Source organism: Embiotoca jacksoni, unplaced genomic scaffold, assembly GCF_022577435.1.
Source record: "Embiotoca jacksoni isolate LCO1_2020_lvr unplaced genomic scaffold, fEmbJac1.0.p SCAF_3, whole genome shotgun sequence".
NCBI lineage: Eukaryota > Metazoa > Chordata > Actinopteri > Embiotocidae > Embiotoca > Embiotoca jacksoni.
The window spans coordinates 5,948,715-5,974,606 of NW_027185381.1; the positions used below are offsets into that span (position 1 = coordinate 5,948,715).

Genomic DNA, 25,892 nt, shown 5'->3' on the forward strand with positions numbered 1-25,892 from the left:
CAGTTTGTCTAAAATTGGACTGTCACCTTCACAGTGGTCTGCTCTGGTCTTTGTGTTGCTGGCCTCAGAGGAAGAGATGGATGACTTTCAGCTGAAGAAATATTCAAGATCAGAGGAGGGTCTCCTGCGGTTGGTACCAGGGATTAAAGAATCCAGAGTGGCCTCGTGAGTGACGAAGACCATTATCCAATCACAGTCATTGTATGAAGTGAAAGATTCTTGTTAAGTGACATGCCTTTTTACGGGCTTTTCAGAGTGGCAAAATTTGATTTTACATTATACCATACAGTGATGCCAGATTATTGTAAAGGTAACGAGTGTTGCACCTCTAAATATGAATTAATTTTTGCCAAATATATCATAAAACTTGGGTATTTGTAAACGTAAGGGGACCATAGCCAAGAGCTAATGATTTTTCAAATACAAGTCCACATTTCCTGTTTATCTTTTAATTTCTTGGCCAGTGTTTTATTAATCACCCATTCAATCTTTTCTGCTGAGACACTTTTAAAGCATCAGTTGATTACTTAATTTACTGAAGTAATTTTGAAAGCATGACTTTTACTTGCAAAATACTTTTTACAGTATCAAAGGATATTGTGCATGCTTCAGATCTTGTTGACCACCACTTCCTTTCTCTGCGGTTAGAATGTCTCAAAAGTTAATATTGAGCAAATTTTGCTAATATGTGGTTCAATTGTTTTTCATTTTTGAAGGCTTAAAGAATGCAACCTCACGGAGAACTGCTTGCAGCAGTTCCGAGCAGTTTGTGTCTGAATGAGCTTTACCTCAGTGATAACAATCTGCAATAAAAACTGCTGTCTGCTGGTCTGGCAAGTCCAACATGCAAGCTGGAAAAACTGAGGTTTGTGGAGAAGGCTATCCATGAAATTTCAATTAAAAAAAACAAAAAAAAACAGCTGACACACTGGACACAGCTAATTCAACAATCATTTTGTTGAAATTAGATTTTTTTTTTTTTTTTTTTTTACTTTTCAATTTCAGGCTGTCATTCTGTGGAATCACAGAGACTGGTTTTGGCTTTCTGGCTACAGCTCTGCGGTCCAACCCCGAGCACTTGAAGGAACTGGATTTGAGTTACAATGATCCAGGGCAACTGGGGATGGAGGTCCTGTCCTCTATACAGAAGGACATCGAATACCTCACTGTCAGGACATTGACATTGAGTTCGATGTCACAGTTTTTATTTTTGTTACGTAAACTAAATTAGAAGACCTTATACACTGAAAATAACCCATCTTTTATTTGTTTTCTAGGTTGAACAACAATGGGGAGTGCTACTTAAAATCAGCTCTGAAGAAATGTAAGGTTTTTTGCAAGCAAATCAGGGACTGTTTTCTTAACACAGGCAGTCAAGCGTTTATATGTGCATATAGCTTGAATATTATACTGAAAATATTATGGAAAATTGTTTATTATAACAACATTTTTCTATCTTTAATGTCATTTTCTGTTTCCAGATGCACATGACCTAACTATGGACCTGAACACAGCCCATTCAGTCCTGTCTTTTTCTGAGGAGAACAAAACAATGACACGAATGAAAACTGCTCACCCATACACTGACAGCCCGGAGAGATTTACTGACTGGGGACAAGTGCTATGTAAAGAGGGTCTGCGTGATCGTTGCTATTGGGAATTAGAGTGGACTGGGGAGTGGACAGGCATAGGAGTAACTCCTAAAAGAATCAGCAGGAAGGCAAACAGTAAAGAATGTGTCCTCGGCTACAACGATCATTCCTGAAGTCTGCGCTACTGTCACGGCAAGTACTCTGCCTCGTACAACAAGAATGATGCACCTACAGTGGGTACGGAAAGTATTCAGACCACTTTAAATTTTTCACTCTTTGTTTCATTGCAGCCATTTGCTAAAATCAAAAAAGTTCATTTTATTTCTCATTAATGTACACTAAGCACCCCATCTTGACAGAAAAAAACAGAAATGTAGAAATTTGTGCAAATTTATTAAAAAAGAAAAACTGAAATATCACATGGTCATAAGAATTCAGACCCTTTGCTCAGTATTGAATAGAAGCACCCTTTTGAGCTAGTACAGCCATGAGTCTTCTTGGGAATGATGCAACAAGCTTTTCACACCTGGATTTGGGGATCCTCTGCCATTCTTCCTTGCAGATCCTCTCCAGTTCCGTCAGGTTGGATGGTGAACGTTGGTGGACAGCCATTTTCAGGTCTCTCCAGAGATGCTCAATTGGGTTTAGGTCAGGGCTCTGGCTGGGCCAGTCAAGAATGGTCACAGAGTTGTTCCGAAGCCACTCCTTTGTTATTTTAGCTGTGTGCTTAGGGTCATTGTCTTGTTGGAAGGTGAACCTTCGGCCCAGTCTGAGGTCCAGAGCACTCTGGAAGAGGTTTTCTTCCAGGATATCTCTGTACTTGGCCGCATTCATCTTTCCTTCAATTGCAACCAGTCGTCCTGTCCCTGCAGCTGAAAAAAAAACAACATAGCATGATGCTGTCACCACCATGTTTCACTGTTGGGATTGTATTGGGCAGGTGATGAGCAGTGCCTGGTTTTCTCCACACATACCGCTTAGAATTAACGCCAAAAAGTTCAATCTTGGTCTCATCAGACCAGAGAATCTTATTTCTCATAGTCTGGGAGTCCTTCATGTGTTTTTTGGCAAACTCTATGCGGGCTTTCATATGTCTTGCACTGAGGAGAGGCTTCCGTCGGGCCACTCTGCCATAAAGCCCCGACTGGTGGAGGGCTGCAGTGATAGTTGACTTTGTGGAACTTTCTCCCATCTCCCTACTGCATCTCTGGAGCTCAGCCACAGTGATCTTTGGGTTCTTCTTTACCTCTCTCACCAAGGCTCTTCTCCCACGATTGCTCAGTTTGGCTGGACGGCCAGGTCTAGGAAGAGTTCTGGTCGTCCCAAACTTCTTCCATTTAAGGATTATGGAGGCCACTGTGCTCTTAGGAACCTTGAGTGCTGCAGAAATTATTTTGTAACCTTGGCCAGATCTGTGCCTTGCCACAATTCTGTCTCTGAGCTCCTTGGACAGTTCCTTCGACCTCATGATTCTCATTTGCTCTGACATGCACTGTGAGCTGTAAGGTCTTATATAGACAGGTGTGTGCCTTTCCTAATCAAGTCCAATCAGTTTAATTAAACACAGCTGGACTCCAATGAAGGAGTAGAACCATCTCAAGGAGGATCAGAAGAAATGGACAGCATGCGAGTTAAATATGAGTGTCACAGCAAAGGGTCTGAATACTTATGACCATGTGATATTTCAGTTTTTCTTTTTTAATAAATTTGCACACATTTCTACATTTCTGTTTTTTTCTGTCAAGATGGGGTGCTGAGTGTACATTAATGAGAAATAAAATGAACTTTTTTGATTTTAGCAAATGGCTGCAATGAAACAAAGAGTGAAAAATTTAAAGGGGTCTGAATACTTTCCGTACCCACTGTATATCGGCCCCTTACATCAACTCCAAGAAGGTTGGCGTGCTCTTATACTGGTCAGCTGGCACTCTGTCCTTCTACGCCATATCATCACAGACCATGAGTCACCTGCACACTTTCAACTCTGAATTCTCTGAACCACTGTATCCAGGCTTCAGGCTGGGATATGCAAATTCAACATTAACTGTGTGCAAGCCAGAATACCCTTAAATAAATCGATATGATTATAAAGCATGTACATAGAATGATTTAAGGCTGAAAAGCATGCTAATTATGGGTAAAATAAAGAGATTTTTAGAAAGCTTTGTGTCAAACCTGTTGATTTTAATCTAATCCTATCAACAATGTGCTCATAGCAAGCTGCAGTTTTGTAGCAGAACTTTAGAAAGTTTATAAAACCTCGTACTCTGAAAAGCCACTTCTATATAAATATGTATAAATATGGAGTTCCATCCTTTATGTTCCACTGTGCCTTTTTATTAAACATTCTTCTGGGATTTCTAAGCTTCTCATCTGGGCAAAGAGTGAGCCCAAACGCCCTAAGAAGAACAGAACTTTGAATCTCCTCGTTTTCATCACTACCTAGAGGTCATCATGACCATAGTTTTGAGGCTTGGAGGGGCAGTCGACAGGTAATCATGAGTTTCATCTTCAGTCATAGTTTGTTACCCTCACTAATTAACTTGATTAGTAATAGCAAGTGGTTCCCAAACCAAGGAAGGCAAGCCCCTTTTTTATGGAATGATAGCATGGCCTCTGAGTTGGAGGTATATTGTCTTGCACCCTGGCTGCTTCATACCGTGGAGAGGAATTGTAAATGAAACCCATCACCACGATGGAATCTGCATTGGCTCCTGAGGTTTAACACTCATATAGAGCTTCCTTTACAGCATCACGGTGGAGGCCGGTCAGAAAGGCTTACCACTGCCATAAGCTGAAACGTAGATATTGTTTAGTGTTCTAGGACAGAACAAAACATTATATGAAGATAAAACTGCATATCAATGTTGGGAGGCAATATATATATTAAAAAAAAAACATTTAATTGCACTTTAAAATGATCAGGATTATAAATGAAACTGACCCAGACATGTAAATGAATTACGTCACCTTTTTTAATGTGTTTAAACAACTACAGACATATTGTAATGCATTTGAGTGGATGAACAGAATTGTGATCATTAAATGTTGACAAAATATACACTGGAAGCATGTCAAGACAACCAATGTAATAAATAAATGATTCATGTGAAAACATTCCTACTGCATGTTGGCACTTTCACTTCATTGTTCAAAACTGCAGAGCAAACTGCAGGGCAGGGAACTGCAGATAAAACATTAAAAGAAACTCACACATGCCATAAATGATTATCACGTATTTGTGCAATGTTAGGTGCAGAAGCGAGAAAACTTGCTATTATATAAAAACTGAATTAAAACTGTAAGAAATGTGTCATGTTCTCACTCATAAAAAAGGATTTGTTATAAGTGAATGAGTTAGTTGGCGACTGTTGAAAAACGATCAGATCTTTCACAAAGAATCTCTTCTATTTTGTGGTGTCGGTGGTTCCTGTCAGTCAGTGATCTGCAGCAGCTTTGGCTGAGGGGAAGAAAACAAAGTTGTGACATGAGTAGTTGTTACTGCGGCCATTATATCGTATGCAATTTATTTTTCTGTTCGATTTCACGAACAAAGAAAAGTTGTTCCTGGTAACTGTTTATAGTTTGAGTAGTGGGGCAAATCTGATACATGGAGGAGACCTGGCTCAGATATCATTTTAAATGGACACTAAAAACAAAAGCTAGTCCTTTGCTACAACTGTTGTTAATGATTTCCTTGATACAAGACGTAAGAATAAGGATAATGTCACTCCACAACATGTTGCACATTAAAGGGAATGAAATGAGGTACGCAGGTCGGGGTGCAGATAATAGTAATAATACAATCATGAAGAAGCACACAATAAAAACACTATTACCTACTAAAAACACCCAAAAAAGTAGACTGCTTCACAGCAAGAAAATGCTATATTCTCACTGTGTTTAAATGTCATTAATCCAGGAAAAGCTCAATAATTTTTTTTTTACAAATTTGACATCAAACACACACACACACACACACACACACACACACACACACACACACACACAGAAGCTGCACCCAAACACCTCCTGCATCCAGACGGCCGACACATCTCACCAAAGCAGCTTTTGTGGTACCTCAGCCATTGTGTTCACAACAATGACACCAGTTTCACAAAGACAGACTTTGAGTAGGGCTAACATCTAAGTATCAGTTAGGCTTTAATTGAAATGTACAGGTATTTGTTGCACACAGGATATTTTACTGAGAAAACTTATAAAGGTATGCATCAATAGAAAATTATGATAATAGACAATTTCCAACAGGTTACTGTGATCTGTTTCCCTTCTCCATAAATTATGAGCCATGTTGTGGACACAGAAACAGGTCTTAGCTCTGTGTTGGCCTAAAAGCAGACTTTAAACTGGTTTGACACGACAGATAAGTCAAAAGTTGTTTTGTTAAACCTGGCCCTGAAGCTCTTTAGCGAGAATATCACCCAAAACATAGAAACCAGGATTGTGCACAGATGTTTTAGAGACTTGATACAAATAAGAACGGCAAATGTATGTCTGGTTTATCACATGCAGATTTTAGAAGAAAAAAGTATACAGGTTTTCGGCCTCGAGGCTCTTTGTTATCAGTCTGTGCACATTCCTGACCCAAATACAACAAAATACTGAGACATACACACAATGAATACAATAAATCGACACATCATAATAAGGTATACCAGACATGCTCACCGGCTCTCTGGACTGTCAGTCCCTGCACAGCGGAGACAACCATAAATCACATGTTGCCAGTCTGAATGGCAATCTGAGATTATTCCTGCTAAAGCTCTACAAGTGCCCCACAGTGGCATGTGAACCATTTGTAAAATATGAATGTATTTTTAGAGTTGCGCTTTGAGCTTTACAGAGTTCTGCTCAGTGAGGACATTCCGGTTGTTGTCGGGTTGTTTGAGAGCTGACTTGCTTTTGGGTTAAAGGTTATTAATATTGGAGTGTGAGGGTTTAGAGAAGGCATGTGCCATAGTAGTTATGGTTCATGTTGCCACTTTATGTTAATAAAGGCAGTAATTTTCATTTCTGTGTATATATGTTTGAGAGACTAAAATGAGCTAACCTGCAACCAGTTTGCTCTTGCGTGAAGCTTCTGATGCCAGCGCCTGAGACACGTTCATGATCCTCTCCTGCTGTTGCAGAGCTGAGTCCAGCTCACTGAAGTCCAGTGGTGCAGATGGCTGCATGTTCTGAACACTGTGGAAAAGACACACAAGACTATGAGCGAGTGCTGGAAGGCTTCTTCAGAAGAGTACACTAGAGGTAACTGCAGACTTTACTTCATAACCATTTTCCTTTAAAATCAGTTCAGTAGAAGTGGGATTATGTCTGATGTTATTGTACACCTGATCTATTACCATTAAGGCCTTAATTTCCACTATACAGTATACCTTAACATTCACGGTGAACAGTTTGAACTCACTGTATACCAATATCCCTGTATTCCGTATCTGTGAGCAGAAACACAGTATACTTACATCCTTGTTCCCCCAGTTTATCAATATAACCCCAGTGGTAAAAAAAACCAAAAAACAGAAATACTGTATTATGAAGTGCTTTCTGGTTTAGCTTTTGAGAGCTTTCTACCTGGATTTGGCCAGAAGGTTCTTGATGCGCTTGGCCCGACGGGAGCGTTCCTCCTGCTCCTCTGGACTAAGAGGCTCTTCGGGGTCCGACTCTATGTAGCGCTCTGGAATGGGAACCTTTCGCGGTTTGGACAGCTGCATGTTGGACAGACAGGTAGTCAGTCTCATACAGTAGACCCCTGGACTAAGGACAGTGTGTTGTGTTTTGACTAAGTTACACGGATAGAGGTTCTGAAGGTTAAACTTAACCCTTTTAGTCTGGCTCTTCTCTTTTTCATGAAGGAGAAGGTGTGAAGAGAAACAAGTGAGAGAAAAACAGTAAAATGCAGAACAAACCTGATGTACTAGAAGAGTGGAGAGAGTTTAATGTCTCTGATTGTGTGGCTTTAGCTGCCCTGTCACTTTGTTTTCATGACAGACACACAGACTATTCAGATACCTCTCGGCTGATATCCAGGTCGTAGTCAAAAGGCTCCACGTCCACCTCTCGTACGTGTGTGGCTGTTGCCGTCACCCACTCATCTGATTGGATCCTCCCTCTCTCTTTAACTTGTCTCCAGCCTTCATCACTCTGACCCTCTGCTCCAGGTCGCTCTTCCTGCCAGTCAAAAACCTGCGAAGGGGCAGAGAACAGGGTTACACAGCCAAACAGAGGACTGTGACAAATATAGTAAATTTACATGTCTAATTTTTAGATTAAAGTCTTTTAGTAAAGTTAAAGCAAATATAAATTAAACAACTTCAATGTTTCTGGACATTTGTCCTATTGGCTTTGCATGTTTGATATAAATTGATCAATTTGTATTTGAATCATAAATTAATCAGATTGTATGTGGACAATATGTTTACACATGGGGCCATCAGGTCCGATTTTCTAGAATGTCTGCAGGATTACAGTTAAAGGATAAACAGCAGATATACTGTACATATACGCTAAATCCTTTTGAGTTTTACACAACTGTTTTTCAGAAGTGAAACAATTAGTTAATTAATCAATTAGTCAACTGATAGTGATTTATTTGCAGTAATTTGGATTATTAAATCAGTGTTTTATTAAGCAAAAATATAGGACATTTGTTGTTTCCAGCTTCACAATTGGCTGTGGCCCAGTTGGTAGAACTGGTTGAATGGAAGACAAATTGTAAAGAGCTTTGGGACTTTAAGGTAAAAAGTCCTATATAAATGCAGACCATTTATATTCACCATTTGAATATTTGATGGATGTCTTAATCTTTTACGATAGGAAGTTGAATATTTTGGGGTCTTGGACTGTTGATCTGACAGAAACAGTAATTTGAAGGATTTATCCTGGTAATTTTAAAATGTATCGTTTCAGATTAAAAAAAATAATAAAATAGTCCTCAAATAATCTAATAACATATTACAATAATTGATAGTTGCAGCCATAGTACAATGTATTTTACATCATGAAAGTTAATAATGAAAATAGCTTACAATGTTCAATCTCTTCAATTAGGAAAATGAAAACAACCCACTTTGAAGAGTGGCAGGAAGGTCAAATAAATACACTGATGACCTCTTTTGTAACAGTACATTGTAGCTTAAAGGGAAATGGGAAAAGTATTCTTCACATGTATAATGAGTTCAGTAATTTCCAACACCGTCCCAAGATTTATTCAGAGATATTTGAATAATTTGTACAATATGTATTGGCCAGACACAGAAATGCTGTATGGACTATGGATAAATGTGCGATGTCACTGCAGTGAGTCGTACCTCAGGTAGAGGGAGACAAATATGAATTTATCACTTGTGTGCAACCAGGAGTAATTACAGCTAGAAGTTCATCTGAGGACTTTAAAGGATGATGTTTAGAATCATCGCCACAGAGGGGACCCAGCCACATGATTAGTCCGTTTCTGGAAGCTGCAATTACACACACACAACGTCCTTCTCCCCGGTGGACACCAGCTCATTTGCATTTATAAAAATACTTTGACTCCTATTCTCTAACAGTCACTTATGTGCGCGTGTGAGTGTGAGTGTGTGTGAGTGTGTGTGTGTGTGTGGTGAGGAGTACTTGTGAGTAATCATCCAAGGAGCATCAAAGCCATGCATGCATCCTCCCCACTCCAGTAGCCTGCAGCAGGGTCTGATCTGTTGATGTGTTCACATGCTCTAAGAAACACTTCATCCCATGCCTTGTTGTGCTCAGGAGAATCAATCATACACAGGACACCAAGAGAGAGAGACAGAGAGAAAACCATGCAGACACAGATTCATCAAACCCCCACCGGATTAGGAAGAACACAGCCAAGAGGAGGTTCAGAAGCAAGAAACTCTTTATTGTTGAGTGCAAATCTCTACATGATAGAAAAGAAAGGGGAAAAGAATTGTGCGTTGCTTCTCAATTACACAGAATTAGGTATCGATTAGCACTTCTCTAAGTTCTCTACTGTATTTCTACTCTTCATCTGAGAACCTCCTGTAACTATTTCTCTCTTTGATCTGATATACAGTACGAAAAATAAAAGCAATATGTCGATTTAGGAGGTGCAAAACTGAAGAATGACAAGCACATGGATTTTCATCTTCTACATGTATAGTGTTGCAAAGATTATCTGATTTGTTTGTCGACAGAACAATTTTGATAAGTCATGTATCAAGAAAAAAATGACTAACACTTGCAGATTTATCTTTACTGCTTTTCTACGTTTTATACCATTGTAAATGGAATATCTGTGGGTTTTGAATTGCTACTGTGAAAAAGCAAATTTAGTTTTTCTCTAGTTTTAGAGATGTTCTTGACAAAGATCAATCAAAAATCTAAATACATCTCACACAGCAGTCAAATATTGCCACATGACCTATAGCATCCCTTTCTTACTCTCCACACAAGTCTCTCATGATGAAGCTGTCTGTTCCACGTTCATCCTTATTTATTTGATTTTCTTTTATTGCATTTCAGCCCAGTTGCTTGAACCTGTCCTGCATATTTATGATGCATAAATAAGCACTGCAAAGGCCACTTAAAAGTACTCAGATCTGAGTACAGCTCCTTTTTCCAACTTTAAATGTGGGAATGGAACTATCAACCACTGTCAAACGATAAAAAGAACCTTGTAGTCTGCACAAGAAAAGGCTGAATTCATGAGAATGTTAATTCAAATGGTGTAAACAGGTTTTATGCTGGTGTAGAAAACAAAATATGCTCTGGTGTTAATATTATGTGCAGGAAAAAGAGGTAAAAAGTATAAGCAGAAGATGTGAAACTATGTATTGCTTACTGTTACAGGGAAATTTGAATTTGGGGATTCAGGGGAAATGTAGTTTAATTACCGACAGCTCTCACTGCAGTTTGGTTAAGCATGTGTGTTATCATGACATCAATCTGTTAGTTAAAATGTATCCTGTTATCTTAATGGAAGACTTTGACATTTTTTTTTTTTAACTCTTGATACTTCTTTGACCTCAGCATGTTAGCGTTGCTAGCATTCCTCACTGAAATCAAGGTGCGGAGCTAGCTGTAAGCTAGCTTCAGTCTGAATGTCAAAGTATTCCTTTAGGGATAAAAAAAAACCCAGCAGCGTCGCCATGTTTTCCTGTCTAAACTGTGCTATAACGCCAGAAAAGCATCTATGAAGGAAGCTCTTGCATCTTTTCTGTGACTTTGAAGTGGGGGCGCACGCTTTATATAAATTATGATTGATTCAAATGTTGATTGAGTAGGTCAAGTTGGGACAAAGGCAAAAAGATCATCAACAAAACAAGGCACTTAGATTTTCATTTGAAGAAAATAAAGCAGGGAGGTGTGATCATGATTTGTGCCACTATCATTGCCTCGTTCTTCATTTCATCAACCTGAAAACATATAATTTGTCTTTTCCCGATATGTCCCCCCACTCCTGTATATGCTCTATATAGCAAATCTCTACAAAATATAACTGTACAATTGTATACTGAAAATATTACTCAGTAAATAAATAAAAGTGTACAAGTACACAGTATGTAGATGTACATAAATGGGCTCTTTTCCCGACTCTCTGGTGATTAAAACGGAGACCGGAAGGCAGACTGATGCCTTCTACTCCATCCTCTTCTCAATGGGTTTACATTCAGAATTGTGTCAGTGAGGGCCCACCAGGGGGCAGTGGTAAAAAGGTTCACTTAAACCACTGAACCTTTAAAAAAATTTAAAAAAAAAAAGATCAAATAAACATGAGCGACTTTGTCCCAGTCCAAAACTAGCCAAGCATTTCCCACAATCCCCTGTGCTTTTTTTTTTTTTGTCTTCCACTGTTCTTAAAGCGTTAACCAAGCTAGCTAGCCAGTCGTAGTCAGTCCTGCCGTTTAACTTGTTAGTGCTTGAGGCTACCATCAAGAACCACTGGTTACACAAGGCAGAGAGTGCTAGTATGTTAGCATTCCTGCTAGGTTATTATGTGGCTGGGGGCGGGAGGGTGGCATAGCAGCACTGGTGGTGGTGAAGTTGTTGCCCCCTGTGTCTGCTGCTGCTGCGCGGGGGTGGGGGGTAACGTACGGAGGCTGGAGGATCGGAGGTGCTGGAGGGCAGCCTGGAGGAGGAGGATGAGCGCTGGGTGGTGGCAGTGGAAGTGGAGAGGCCCGTGCAGGAGCGTTCGCCCTGGCTGAGGTTCCTCTTGCGCTCGCGAACCAGCGCCTTCTGGTGGCGCTTCATCCGCTCCAGCTGCTCCTCCGCAGTCATCCGGCCTCGAGGCTGGCTGCTGGGGAGCTGCAGGGTCTCTGTGGGCGATGACAGACGCTCAAAGGCACTCTTGGGTCTCTCCTGGGGAGACAAGGAGAATCGGAACAAGGATGGGTCCGTGAGGGAGGAGATGGATGGTTAGTTATGAGAAGAATAAAAAGGGCAGTAAGCAAGACAGCAAGATCTATAAACCTGTCCGTTACATCAAAAACTCAGCATAATTGCAGATACCCGCGGATACCTGCACCCGTGTTGTCCGGACTCACCTTTGCTGCAGAGCTCCCAGGGCCTCTCCTTAGGGTGACGTAGGACGAGATGGAGTTGGACTGGTTCAGTCGAGATGACGAGCCTGACAGTTTGCAGGACAAGAATCAGCAGTTTGGTTGAATTTCATTTGCACAGTAAACAAAGCTATGAGTGAAAACGCTGTGACTGAATGCAGCAATAGAAATCTCATCCAGGGGAGGTATGTAGAATATGTACTTTAGGTGCAACAACAAACTAAAAGGTTCTGCTTACCGTTCTGAATTATTATATAATGTATCAACACTAAAAAAAGAAATACCTTTACTTAATTGCTAAAATTTAAAAGTCTTTATTTTTGAAAAAGATAAGCGCCACATTTCAACTGAGGCATCCTTTCGTCTGAAGAGTTTGTATTTCTAATTAAAATAAGTATCATTCTGAACAGACGCACTCTTGTCCAAGACCAAAGGAATTAATTTACCCCTCGCAGAGAACACATTTTCCATTAAGCCCATCTTTTACAGCATAATAACAACCCCATTAGAAAAGAGCGCGACTCAGTTAACATCCAGTATTTATATTTAAAATTGGCTATGGCTTTAGGTTGTGGGATTACCTGTCTGTAATAAAATGGCTTGGTCGAGCTAACAGGAAACTGTTTCCTGTCAAATCTGCTGTCTTTTTATTTTACATGTTACCCTCCATGTACCTTTGCTTGAGAAATACTGGTAGTCAATGTCAGATCCCATGTTGTGGTGGCTAATTCCTGGCAGCTCTGGCTCACTCAGGTATGATCGCAAGTCAGCCTGAAACCAGAGAAGGTTAGACAGGAAGTTGAACCCGTAGCTCAAGTCTGTTGGGGCTCTAAATAAAGTTGAATCTCAAACACAACAGTACTGAAAGATTGTACATTAGATTTCTGATATGAAGAGAAGAAAAGCATTTAATTCACCCACATCGCATATGGTAGGGTTCCACAGAACAAACCCAACCAGAGGGAGTGAATGACAGCATACCTTACAGTCTCCATTGACAACATACTGCCCGCACTCTCTGTCCCTCTTCCTCTCATCTGACTGGCGTTTCAGCCCACGCACCGATGTGTGGCGGATGACCGAGGCCTCTTTGGGGAGGGGCGGCACCACAGGGGGCGCCTCTTCGTAGTCATAGAGCTGAGGCAGTGGTGGCCTGGGTGGGGCACTGTCCTCTGCCTGTGCAGCAACCAGGCTTTAGTATTTTACACAAATTTCTGTATCGCTGATGACCCTTACTGTTGAAGGGTTCTGATGTAGAACTCTTAAGCAAAATCAGTCACTGAAATTTTATAGAAAACTAATTCTTCAGTTTTTAGAAATGGAAGGGTGACACTCACCCACTTTGGCGCGGTGCTGTGTGGCAAAGTGTGGGAGAGGATGCTGGGGATGGAGCTGCGAGGAGGAGGCTGGACCTCTGCGCTGTGAGAAGGCACTGTCGGGTCTGACACCGAAGGCACTATTTTCCTCTCTGATAGGAAGAATTTACACCGAGGAGAAGAAAAACAAAAGTGATGAAGGATTTCAATAAAATCTTCTACTTAGATGCAGCTCTGAACATGAGTGTAACCACAGAGTCACACTCACTGTAATACTGCTTCCTGATAACAGCACAATATGCACAATATATCAGTCACATTTAACACATAAAGACTATGTGACTGCTCTGACATTTGTACTACTGTGTGCAATTCAAATCACAGGCCAGCTTGAAGGGTGTGCAGAATGGAGATCAATATGTAGTAATGAGTCAGAAACTTTATTGGATCTTAAATATTCTCTTTTTAACTTTTAAACCCTTGTCAATCATGTCATTAAATGGGCGTCGCCAGTAACAACAGTCTGGTTGCTGAGGTTTTCCCACCTGGGTTCTGGACAGAGTCAATGGTAATCTTGTAGTTGACTTTGCTGGCACTCAGTCCGGCCATCACGTCCTCAATCCTCCACAGCTCACGCTTCACCTCAGCTTTATCTTGCTGTATAATAACACATGGACGCAACCACAAATTAACATTTGACTACAATCACCTGTTATTTGTAGTTTTCACTTTTGGTTGTTAATGTCCCACATTCTGGCATTCATAAAATTTGGCCTGTAAATAATGGTAATGTAAGAACTGAGGACATTATTATTAGAGAACACACACACTTTATAAGAAATCCAGCCAATAATGCGAGATGTTTGAGTTGAAAAACATATTTTAGAGGTGAACCTGCCCTGTACAAGCAGCAGTATCAGGTCTCACCTGAGGGGTGGCGCTGTGGTTCATGTGTGCCTGCAGTGCCATCCTCAACTGCTCTACTGATTTCTCAAGCCTGCTGTACTCCTCCCAGGCGAGTGTCATCTCCTACAACACACAAACACACACATGCACAAGTCTTAGGGTACCGTATGGCTCTACAGAACACACTTTACAAAATGCCATTTCACATATTGTGTGTTCACAAACCCTATTAGAAGCATCAGTGTAGACACACACACAGACACATATGGCATGTGCCTATACATTTGCACACCTGAAAAAAATACTAAACAAAAAACAGACTGGAACTTCAAATAACAAAAGAAAACTGGTACTGGACAATAATCCAATATTGGATTGTTTTAATGTGATATAAAAAAAAAAAAAAATGCAGAAATGCTGTCTCTTAAACACATGTTCACACAGGCATAGATACCGTGGAGAGGCGGGATATTTGGGCCCTGATAGTGACCAGATCTTCCTGCAGCAGCCTCTGCTGGTAGGCGATCTTGTGGGCGTGAGACGGCTGCTCCTGGTACTGCTCCATCTGCTGGTGGGACACGTCCAGCACACTCTCCAGCTTGTCCTGAAGGGCCGAGGGGTCAGGCAGAAAGAGGTCACCAAAGCAACTCAGACCTGCTTCCTTTGTAGAATGTTGGTCTATAAATAAGCATTTAAGTATATTCAGCAGATAACAGTGATTTAAAAAGGCCTCCAGAGGGCATCATGTCTCCACAGTAAATCCTGACTCTACATGAGATTTTATGCAATAACTTCCTGTGCTTTATGTGAGCAGACTTTCAATCCACATCTTATAGTATACACAGTCAATTATAATTAACTTTTTCATAGAGGACAACCAGTACAGTAAGATGATATGACCGACTGAGAGGTTGCTGTATGTGACCAGCAGTGTGCACCTTGTCGTCCTTCAGGGAGCTGATGCTGGCCTCCAGATCCTTGAGGATCTTGTCCTGCTCACATAACCGACTTAACTTAACCTGCAGGGGGAGATACAGAGTTGAGTTGGGAAGGAAGAGAGAGCCAGCGAGAGAGCCAGCGAGAGAGCGAGACAGAGAGTGGGGTGGGGTGGGGGTGGAGTGAGAGAGGAGGAGAGAGAGAAGGCACTGAAACAACTGTAAGAGAGACAAACACTTCTCAGGTTTCCCGCCACAGTGTGTGTGACTGTGCATTGACCTCTGGTAATTAAGTGGCTCATTTACTTAATCACAACTTCCCCTTGTCTGTGCAGCTGCAGTGAATGTGTACAGGAATCTGTGTCTGGGTGCATGTTTGTGCGAGTGTGTGCTTATGTACACATATCTCCTCTTTTTTATTGTGTGAGCGCAGGCCTGCGTGTTTGGAACACTTTCATGTCCACAGGCCCGTAGCTCAGCTGGTCTTGTTCGGGGGTTAGTATAATTACTGGGAGTGAACCCATTAAACGAAGTGGGTACGACCCACCTGACACTTTTAATTACAGTGTCAGAGACGCTCAGAGCCTTGTTAATTAATCCCAGATTAAACTCAGCAAATTTAAGGCAAAGGTGGGATCACTTTGTCATCCTGCGGTAAAACAACAACCCGACACTCATTTAATAGGTCTCTGAATGAACTGCCTGATGTGAACAAAGTACTTATCCATATACATTTTTACACCCGACACTCGTATTTATTTTCAATCAGATAAATTATGAATGCACTTTTTGTCTCCATGGTGATGTTGTTGCTGGATCTAATCAAATATTCATCGCAGACAATGCACTCATAAATTGTTTAAATAGTTTGTACAAAGCGAACAGTGAGAAATACTTTCACAAGCGAAACCAAGACTGTTTGAGAAGCTGCAGGGAGTTGTTTGGATTATCAAACTGAATGAGTTACGGCTTTTACCTATGAACACTCCACATGCTGTTTTCCCCTTAAAGAGTAAAAGCTTACCATTTTCCCACAGTTACTCCACAGGATCCACAATTTGTTTGGCCTTAATTACCCTCACTTTTCTCCCGACTAAACCACAAAGAGAAAAAGCTCAGAGCATGTAGCTGAACGAGGCTGAGCAACCCCAGAGATTAATGCGATATTCAATTACTGCAAATGTATAGAAACACTTGCATTGCTTGTGATATGTATTTGCATCAAACTACATACAATAAAAGAAAGTGATTACGTACACTTGAAATTAGTTAGTCATTAAGGTAATGCAGTGTAGTCGGGTGTTTCCAGACTCAAATTCACATATGTGGATGTGGCCCTTCTCCATACACAAACGTCATTGCATCCTACTGTAAGTAGACCTCAGGTAAATCTTTGAACTCTTGGAGCAGTGTCAGACCAATCGGCATAGACTACCATATGTGCTGAAACTACCACTGCTGCAACTACATTTAAAATAAAACACGTGACTTCAACGTCATCGCACTGAGGCGCTGGTTGCTGATTGGTCCGCCCGAGTAAACCTAAACGCAAAAAGGGTTTCCAGACTGTAAACACAGTGAGGAAAACTGAAGCTGTGAGCAACAGTCTGCTAACACCAGGCTAAGTGCAGCGTATTATGAGAAGAAAAAACCTAACGCAAATGTTAAAATCTTTGAAAGAACATCAACAAAATCAAAAAATCTTTTCTTGGCCAACACCTTTTTAACTGAATTTATAAGAATGTTCTCAAGGCATCCAACAAACTAACATTTAAACTAACTATTAAGCTTATACTTACATCCACATTGCTCTCTGCAACCTTGACAGGTTTGCCTGACTCCTTCAATATCTGACTTCCAGCTACCTGGAAATTGCAAAATAAACATTTCCAGATGTCAGCTCTGTAAGAACACAAAGTGTGTGACTCCATGGTACATCAGTGCTACAATAAATACAGAACACAGAGACCAGCTACAAACAATTGAGGCTGAGGCCGACTATCTGTGACACATTCTCTCAGCCTCGTGTAACATGACAATATGAGTGAGTTTTGGCACACAAAATCAGCTCTTGCCATGAACAACACGATGGCTATGGAGACTTTGAAGCCCTGCACGAAATGACTTGCCCATAAATCATCCATACATGATATTTTAAAAAGCTACCGCATTCTTTATGAACAGCAGAATATTTGTTTTAGGAACACACCATGGACTGCCTGACATCGGGTGCTCACTTTGAGCTTCACCGGGGACTTGGAGTTACATTTGCTAGTTTAAAAACTGGTTCAAAAATTATAATTGTGTACATGTGAAGATTTAACAAAGAGAAAATGAAAATCCACTGACAACAGCTCCTTCTGTGCTCGGAAATGTTTATTTCAGGAGTATGTGTGCTCCTTGTAAAAAGAAAAGAAAAGAAAAAAGACAGTCGAGACCTGCTTTATTGTCAAGGAGGTGCAGCGTTTCAGAGACGATGGTAGAAGCAGCTGGCTTTTCAACCACCGGGCCACAGCCACAGCCACAACACATGCACTGCCGAGCCATCCCATGCCCATGATTCAACAGCGTCACCAACATCGCCACATGGTGGGAGGGTTGTGTCAAGTCGGGGAGGTCAGACATTGGTTGCCGTCCAAGCCGTGAATGCAGTGCTGCAAGCAATGGGATGGTCTTTCTAGGACACAGACTCTCTAAACACGTGAGCACGCACGCTCACATCCACGCAGACTATGAACGTGCGTCCCGACTCTGAGCACTGTACGAACATGCACAAGCATAAATGCACACACTCACGATCACAGACACACTGCAGACGACTTCAAATCTTTCAATATCGTACATTTTACCGGATACAGACACACATACGTACGCACATACACATAGAGCTTACGTTCATTAGAGGCCTGAGAGGCCCAGCAGTGCAGTGCAGTAGTAAACTGTGAACTGCGAGGATCAGGGGCTCTAGAGCTCTGATCTGGGAGTCAAAAATCACAAAGACACATAGCCGCAGTCATGGTGGCCGCTTTTCTCAGATGCTTCTAAAACCACTCAAGAGTTAGAAGATCACTGCAAGTATTCGGGGATGTTTTGGTCCCGCACAGATGCTTGAACATCTCCATTTGTAGCTACAACATTTGTAGCTGTCTTGGTTTAACACTTCAACATGGGCCGGGAGCGACAGAAGTGGTAGTCAGTAAGAAACACTATTAGTTTGAGCTAGAGGCATTTCAAATTAGAATAGGCACATTAGAAGAAAAGTGCTTGAACTCAAGTAGAGGATTAGTTCAAATAATCAGGGGAGAAACTTCTACCATCTACATTTCTCACCTTTAGGTCCAGATACTCCAAGTCCTTCTTCAGCTGCATATAGGTATCATCAGCCTGGAGGGTGAAAAACATGTGACAGTCAATTACTCATTTGTACCAACAGGAATTAAACAATTCACTATTGGAATCACCAACAGAAACATCAGACACAACTTGTCGAGCAGGATGTAGTGATATTTGTTGACAGTATGACGTGTGAAATGCTGTTATCTGTCTGTGCTGACATGCATCACAACACACGTACAGTAAGCGTTTATTTCACGTTCAGATGTTTAGCCACTACTCCTACTGCAACAAACCAAAGGCACAAACCAGATCCATGATAAGCAGCAGATTTTAAAACACGCCTGAATTCGGATTTGAATTCATCTCACATCACTCAATAACAACAACAAAAATTCCAGCCAGAAATCAGACAATCACGCATTAGAAGACCAAACTGACCACCACATCCACAGCTTGCCAATTAGCTAAAGCATGGGATGGCTTTGTGGACGTCGAAAAGATAGCAACACAACATGCTATGGACAGTATCAGTAGAAGCACGATATGGAAACGGAGCAGCCAAGAACAGCACATGGGAAAGAGGCGGATGGTTCTCGGCAGCCGGGCCAGCGCTCACTGACACAAAAGTAAGGGAGCTTTTGGGTAGAGGTTGCTACTGATGTATGATACTCGACTTTGGTGCTGCTGCTGATCTAACTTTTGTGTTTTGGCTAGTCATTATTGATCCTGAGATTATTTAAAGCACTATTTTACACATTAAGCACTATTTTATGTTATTTTGTTGGGTACAACCAAGTATAGGATCAAGTACGAGTCACGAGCCTATCAGTGTGTTTAGATGTGGGTGTAGGTCTCAGTGAATATGAATGACCCTAACCCTATGGAACATTTGTTCAGTAAGTGTGCTAATTAAGAAATACTGAAGAGAATAAAACATAACTTTTATGTGATTACAGCATCTTTGAGATGAAAAATGAGACAGACTGACAGCTGATCCAGTCTGTATATCGCTCTCAAATTTAGTTGTTTTAGTGGTGGGGGTTGCGATGATGAGCATCAATGGGGGGCACCAGAATCTAATTTTAAATTCTGCTCATACTGGTGTGTAACATGTTTGGTAATAATATAAATAAGGTAATAATATCTGGGGTTAAGCAGCAAAAATATGATGTTTATATGAATTTTGATGTATCACGACTAGTGGAGTCAGGACATGGTGATATACAAACTTTACACGTCATTTGATACACAGGTGATTAACTTGACTGCTTCCATTTGAAAGACATTAAATATTACTTATTATTAAGTGATTATATTTTTAAAACCTGGTGGTGGCAGTTGAGGCAGTGCCAGGATTTGAAACATCATTAGTGTTATACTCTGAGAACTAAGATTATCTACAGGAAAAATATAAGTGTTGGACAGTTCAAAAATAACATTCAATCTCTGAAAGTGAGGATTGTTTTTTAAAATACTATTAAAAGCTATCAGAATAGATGTTGGATATTTCAGTCTGGAACAAAACTGAACAGTCAAACTGAACGGTACCATCCATGGAGCCATGAAAGATGGGCCAAAATAATCATATTTCCAAATAAGACAATAACAATATTTCTTTACTTTGGTACAAATGGTATGAGTTTTAAGTGTAGGATAAACAGGAAAATCTCTGTGTTGGCTTTGATTTAAGATTAATGCTTCGTGGCAACCTCTACTATTCCCTGGTGAAATGCAGGGCAGACAGGCAGGCGTGCCGCAGGGGCCCCCACCTGGGTGTTGCATGGGCCTAGTGGAGCTGGGAGGCCCACATGACCAAGGTGGGACACCGGAGAGGGGCCGGCGCTGAGGAGGGGACTGGTGCTAGTGGTGGTGGCAGTGAAGAGACGGCTGTGCTGGAAGGGCTCTTTGGGACCATTGAGCCGCTGGAGTTGGGCTAATGTTTGCTGACGTGCAGAGGCCATCTTGGCCTGATGCCGGCGCAGCTGAATGAGGAGTAGAGTGAGCTCCTCGGGCTGTCACAGGCACCACAGGACATTCAATCTGGCAAATCTCAACACTGACCACACAAGCTTCAGTAAAACTGCTCTTCTTTTAAATAAGAAACTCTGCCTTCAAAGCTCTTGTAGCCAATTTGTTATTCGACTGGCTGATGGCTAATTCGAACAAGCAGAACTCCAGCTAAATTAAGGAGGATTAATGGGGCTCAAACAAAAGGCAGGCACACAGCAACACACTGTAAAGACAGGGAAGTAAAAACTCTACCCTCCTTTTGCCCCATCTAGAGATGGTGACAGTTGCTGAAAATGTGAACACTTCGTACAGCCTCCAAAGTGTCTTCAAAATTAAAGGTTTCGGCTCCCATTTCCAGTTAGTGAAACCAAATATTTCAAGTAAATAAGGAACTGAAAGTTTTAACTGAAATTTACTTATATGTATGTGGAATTTTGATGAAACATACCGTTTTGCCATGGAGGCTGGGAGCACTGACTGTGTGTGTGATGTAGCCAGATGGAGGCATTGACCGTCTCTCAATAGTAGCAGCCTATAACACACAGACAACACATTTATGTAGACTGTTTGGAGAAATAATGTCGCATTAGGTATGATGTGTTTTATATAGCTAATGCAATCAATATGGTCTTCCTGCAGACACTATTATCACAGCAGAGCAACAGCAAGTGCCACAGCAAGTGCCACGTAACCAAAGGCTACGAATCTTGTTTTAGAAGACAGTATTTAAAATGACCTTGATAACAAGATACTGTACTGTTGTTATCTCTGGGCAAAATGAAGTTGCCTGTTTGTGTGGGAGTATGGGTGTACAATTTGCAGATTTTTTCACTCAATATTAAAAGTGCTTTGTTCAAACACAAATTGAAAGCTGTTAATTTTCATCTGTTTGCATAAATCAATGAAAATGTATACATACTCGTTTAAATATACTTTGTTACATATATACATATATTATATATACATATATACATACATATATATGTTTAAAGTATATTTAAACGAGTATGTATACATTTTCATTGATATTGGATACAGTTGAGGTAATTAAACTGGATGTCTGAAGGATACGCCTGCCATTGTACCCCAAGGCACTGAAACAATTTTCCTGTTCACTGAAGCACAGTTCCAACATCAACCCCACACTGTCAGAATGGCTGACGTTGTTCTGGATGAGAATCTATTCTATTTTATATTTTGCACTTAATAGTGGGGGAAAAGTCTTAATGGTTCAATCTTTAGAAAAGCCAAAACAGCAAGAATATAATTAATTTCACACAATTGATTCAACAAAAGAAGTCATGTCTTATCATCCACATGCCTAATCAGTTACATCACAGCATGTATTACTTCTCTTGTCTCCTTTTCTTCTTTATTACTCGTTTACATCCTGTGGATCTGAGTATTTTGGTTAACTAATGTTTATCATCATAGGGGGACTGGTAAAAGTGTGGGCTAAATGCCTGAAATATAAATATGATGCAAAAACCCAGGCTCTGCCTGCGTAGATTAAAATTGAATCGCATTCCCTTGATTGAGCACTGCCTGATGAAGAGAAATTATACACAGAATAGCATCATGTATGGACACATTTCTGTAAGTAAACCGAAAACTAAATCGTCTCTTTGCACAGAGAGAGCTGGACTCCACTGTTAATATCCTATTTTTGTCTTCCATGTATTAAGGAAACCTGAAACTGAAAAACAATCTGGACCTTTTTTAATGAACAGTAAAGGACAGTAATGCAGTAGTGTGTTGTTCTGCGTCTGTTAGACACTATTTTACCTTGAACAGCTGAGATTTGGTCCGACGGGGAGAAACTGTGAAAGGGATGTCCAACGCTGACATATCCCCCACAGGCCTGACTGTCACCCGTTCAGCAGGTGTGTGCGGCCTCTGAGTGGGCGACAGCGTTCGGCTGGAGTTGGGTGGAGGCCCCGGTGGAGGGATGTCTGCAGATGAAGGTGGTACCGACACACAGCGGGGAGGCCCTTCTGACCTGGGTGCTGAGGAGGAGGGAGGCACGGTGGATGGAGGCCGGGGGCCAAATGGGTACTCTGGGGCCGGGGTGTAAAGTGGCGCAGTAGGGCTGCCGTGACGGAACTGATGGCGCTGCTGCCACTCATACAGTTGCCAGACAGTGTTGGATCCGGGACCCCCCTGGTCTGGGGTGAGTCGAAAGTGGCTGAGGCGGTCCTGGGCATACTTGTACTCGCCAAGTCGGCCGGGTGAGGGACTCTGACGAGGAGTTTTTGGCAGGGTCTGATAGGCGTCAATGGAGGTGAACTTGTGCTGGGTTGGGGGCGTGCGACGAGGGAGGGTGTTCTCTCTGGATGGGGGGCTGTTGAGATGGAGGAGCAAGAAACAATATTGTGTGTTTTTATTTTACAGGCAATAAAAAGAATAAACAAAAAACTATCCTGTCTGTGACCTTCATGGACAGGTTTTCCAAGCGCAGCTGGGGGGAGAGGAATGTCAGGTTTGGGGGTCTCAGGATTTCTTTGCTGCTGTTTGCAGATGATGTGCTTCTGTTGCCCTCATCAGACCATGACCTTCAGCCTGCACTGGGGTGGTTTGAGGCCAAGTGTTAAGTGGCAGGGATAAAAGTCAACAGCGCCATGGTGGGCTGCCTGGACATAGTGGATTGCTCCCTCCGGTTGGGGGACAGGTTGCCTACCCCAAGTGAAGGAGTTTAAGTATCTCTAGGGTATTCTTCACAACTGAGAGTAGGATGGACTGGGAGATTGACAGTTGAATTGGGGTGATGTCAGCAGTAAAGCAGGTGCTGTACTGGACTGTTTTGGTGAAAAGGGATCTGAGTCGAAAGCATTTCTCTCAATTTACCAGTCAGTCTACGTTCCGACCTTCACCTATGGTCACAATCTTTGGATGGTGACCGAAAGAATGGGTTTCCTCTGCAGCCTTGGACATGAGGTAAGGAGCTCCGACATTCAGAGCATGGAGTGAAGGCACTTCTACTTTGGGTCGAAAGGAGTCAGCTGAGGTGGCTCGGGCACCTGATCAGGGTGCCTCCCTCTGGAGACCCCAGGATAGACCCTCGAACGCACGGGGGGTGGATTATAAATCTCATCTGGCTAGAAAATGTAACCGGGGAGAGGGAAGTCTGGGCAAACTTACTCAACCTGCTGCCACCAAGACCTGACCCCAGATAAGCAGAAGAATATGGATGGATGAAATAAAAAGAATATCTACAGATTGTAGAGAGCAGAATTTAAGACTTTCTATTACCTTGTATAATGTTAAACCTGTAACAATTGATTTTTAGGTCAATTGTTTTGGGGCAAGACAAACTGTGAGGGCAACACTCATAGATCACCTCTGAAGCTGATATGGAAAACCTGTTAGCACATTAACTTGTTTAACAGTTTCAAAGAAGCATTTCTAATGCAGTGTCCATATTCTCTTGTAGCTGCGTTTTTGTTCTCCTATATTTCCTCACAAAAATATGAAGTTCTTTCTAGATGCCCCACGGTGATCATCAGCTACTTAGTTTGCTCATTATAAAGCTCCATAAAGTCCATGGGCTTAATGCATAACTCTTCTCTCATTCAGGCAAGCAACAAAAAATGTATTTTACAGTGACCTACCCTTTGTGCTCAGCCTTCTGCACTTTGACCCACTGCTCCACTTGCTCCAGAGCACTTTTCCTGTGCACCTGCTTGTATGTCTCGGTAGCGGGCGGCTCTGGGGCCCTCTGGTACGTCCCGGCAGCGATCCCGTTGGGCTCCAGGATGGGACTGGGCGTGGAGACCAGGCCATTCCTCGTGCAAACGCTAGAGGGCAACGTCGAGGCGGCCCGTGACGGCGCACGGGATGGCACCCTGGACACGGGCGCTGACGCCGACACGTGGTCTGACTTTGGGAGGGTGGAGGGTGCCGGATTGGATGGGAGGGAAGTATGTGTGTCCATTTCCAGACCAGTGCTTCCTATTGGGTGCTCCGACATGATGATACCAGGAGAGTCTTTGTGAAAGCTGCAACACTCCTCTGCTTCTCTGTGTGTGGGCTCTAGCAGAACCTCGTGGAGGATGGGTCTTGTGGTCTCGGAGTCTGAAGTCTTGGTCTTGTGGTGGTTCACGTGGTTTGCCTGCGGAACTGCTTGCTGTAACAACTTCTCTAACTTGTCAACTGGTCTGTGGAGAGCAGAGATCACACAATTCTAGATGAATGTCGATCATTTACACGCCAATACTTTTTGTAACTTTCTGCTCAACATTGTACGAGTTTCAGATGATAATTACCACAGCAATTCTCCTGATAGCTGCTTTTTTTAATCCTCAGACTTCTCAAAGGATTACAATGTCTTTTACTCGATAAGAACCAATTCTGTTTCATTTGATCACTTCACTGATATCCCATGGACATCAAGTTCCACCATTTCAGTGGTTTTAGTCTTTCTTCTGTTGAGCTGAACTTAATTTGAACTGGATCATGACTGTCACACGAAAGAACATCTTTTAGCCTCATCTTCAATTTCAGGAACAAGGCTAAACACACCACACGGGCCATTTTAAAGCAGAGCAGATGACAAGCAAAACCTTGTCACCCCAACTTGATTTTAAACTCATTAATGAAATCCCATGAAACACGACACATTCAGCCAGGAGAAACAGTCAGGTCTCTGACATTCAATGAACTGAACACCAAAGTTTACTTTTAAAAGATCAATTAGCCTCAAGTGTTGACATTCCCCATCAGGGCCTGGCATGTGAAAATATTAATTATAAATTAGCACTATGGTGATCATTAGAATGTTGGATGAGGCATTATCTTTTAATTCAAGAGAAGTATGTTACTGGTCATGCATTCCACCAATGTGCCTTAAAAATAAATAATTGTGTACTGTAAAAGAAACCAAACACTTGAAAAGAAGATCAACATGATAGCGAATAGTAATATTACTGTTATAGTTTTTACAAACAAGAAAACGCTTTAAAATGGGGTGAAAAGCAGATTTCAAAAATTTCCAAATACAAGCTGTTTCCAGCTTGGCTTCCTTTCTGTCATTTACTAACAAATAGTGTAGTCTTGTGGGATTTCCCCTCCAAAAACAAAATAATGAAAATGAAGTGGTGCGAGCGGCGGGCGTCTCAGGCTGCCAGCAAATGATGTTACCTATTTGATCTGAGCCACCTCCCCTCATCAACACATTAATAATACATAGAGGAAGCTGCTGCTTGTTCAAAAACACGACTTCACAACACCAGAATGTACTCT

The 25,892-nt window shown here is 41.7% G+C and overlaps 1 protein-coding gene across 2 annotated transcripts in view; it reads right to left on the reverse strand.

The window, feature by feature from the left end:
- Nucleotides 1-4,549: 4,549 nt before the first annotated feature.
- plekha7a (pleckstrin homology domain containing, family A member 7a) overlaps nucleotides 4,550-25,892 on the reverse strand; it is a 147,085-nt gene continuing 125,742 nt past the window's right edge. The window contains exons 10-30 of one of the 2 annotated variants that reach the window (XM_069161936.1): nucleotides 24,263-24,808; nucleotides 22,440-22,995; nucleotides 21,103-21,186; nucleotides 20,414-20,656; nucleotides 18,639-18,692; nucleotides 18,202-18,285; nucleotides 17,108-17,173; nucleotides 15,312-15,392; nucleotides 14,828-14,977; nucleotides 14,395-14,496; nucleotides 14,013-14,124; nucleotides 13,489-13,619; nucleotides 13,133-13,327; nucleotides 12,826-12,922; nucleotides 12,137-12,219; nucleotides 11,688-11,951; nucleotides 7,626-7,799; nucleotides 7,188-7,321; nucleotides 6,664-6,797; nucleotides 6,282-6,303; nucleotides 4,550-5,052 (exon numbers count right to left, since the gene is read on the reverse strand). In XM_069161936.1, the coding sequence (XP_069018037.1) occupies nucleotides 4,950-5,052; nucleotides 6,282-6,303; nucleotides 6,664-6,797; nucleotides 7,188-7,321; nucleotides 7,626-7,799; nucleotides 11,688-11,951; nucleotides 12,137-12,219; nucleotides 12,826-12,922; nucleotides 13,133-13,327; nucleotides 13,489-13,619; nucleotides 14,013-14,124; nucleotides 14,395-14,496; nucleotides 14,828-14,977; nucleotides 15,312-15,392; nucleotides 17,108-17,173; nucleotides 18,202-18,285; nucleotides 18,639-18,692; nucleotides 20,414-20,656; nucleotides 21,103-21,186; nucleotides 22,440-22,995; nucleotides 24,263-24,808 (3,415 nt within the window). In that variant the 3' untranslated portion in view covers nucleotides 4,550-4,949. The remainder of the gene's footprint in view (nucleotides 5,053-6,281; nucleotides 6,304-6,663; nucleotides 6,798-7,187; nucleotides 7,322-7,625; nucleotides 7,800-11,687; nucleotides 11,952-12,136; nucleotides 12,220-12,825; nucleotides 12,923-13,132; nucleotides 13,328-13,488; nucleotides 13,620-14,012; nucleotides 14,125-14,394; nucleotides 14,497-14,827; nucleotides 14,978-15,311; nucleotides 15,393-17,107; nucleotides 17,174-18,201; nucleotides 18,286-18,638; nucleotides 18,693-20,413; nucleotides 20,657-21,102; nucleotides 21,187-22,439; nucleotides 22,996-24,262; nucleotides 24,809-25,892) is intronic. The other variant, XM_069161937.1, reaches the window with a different exon arrangement.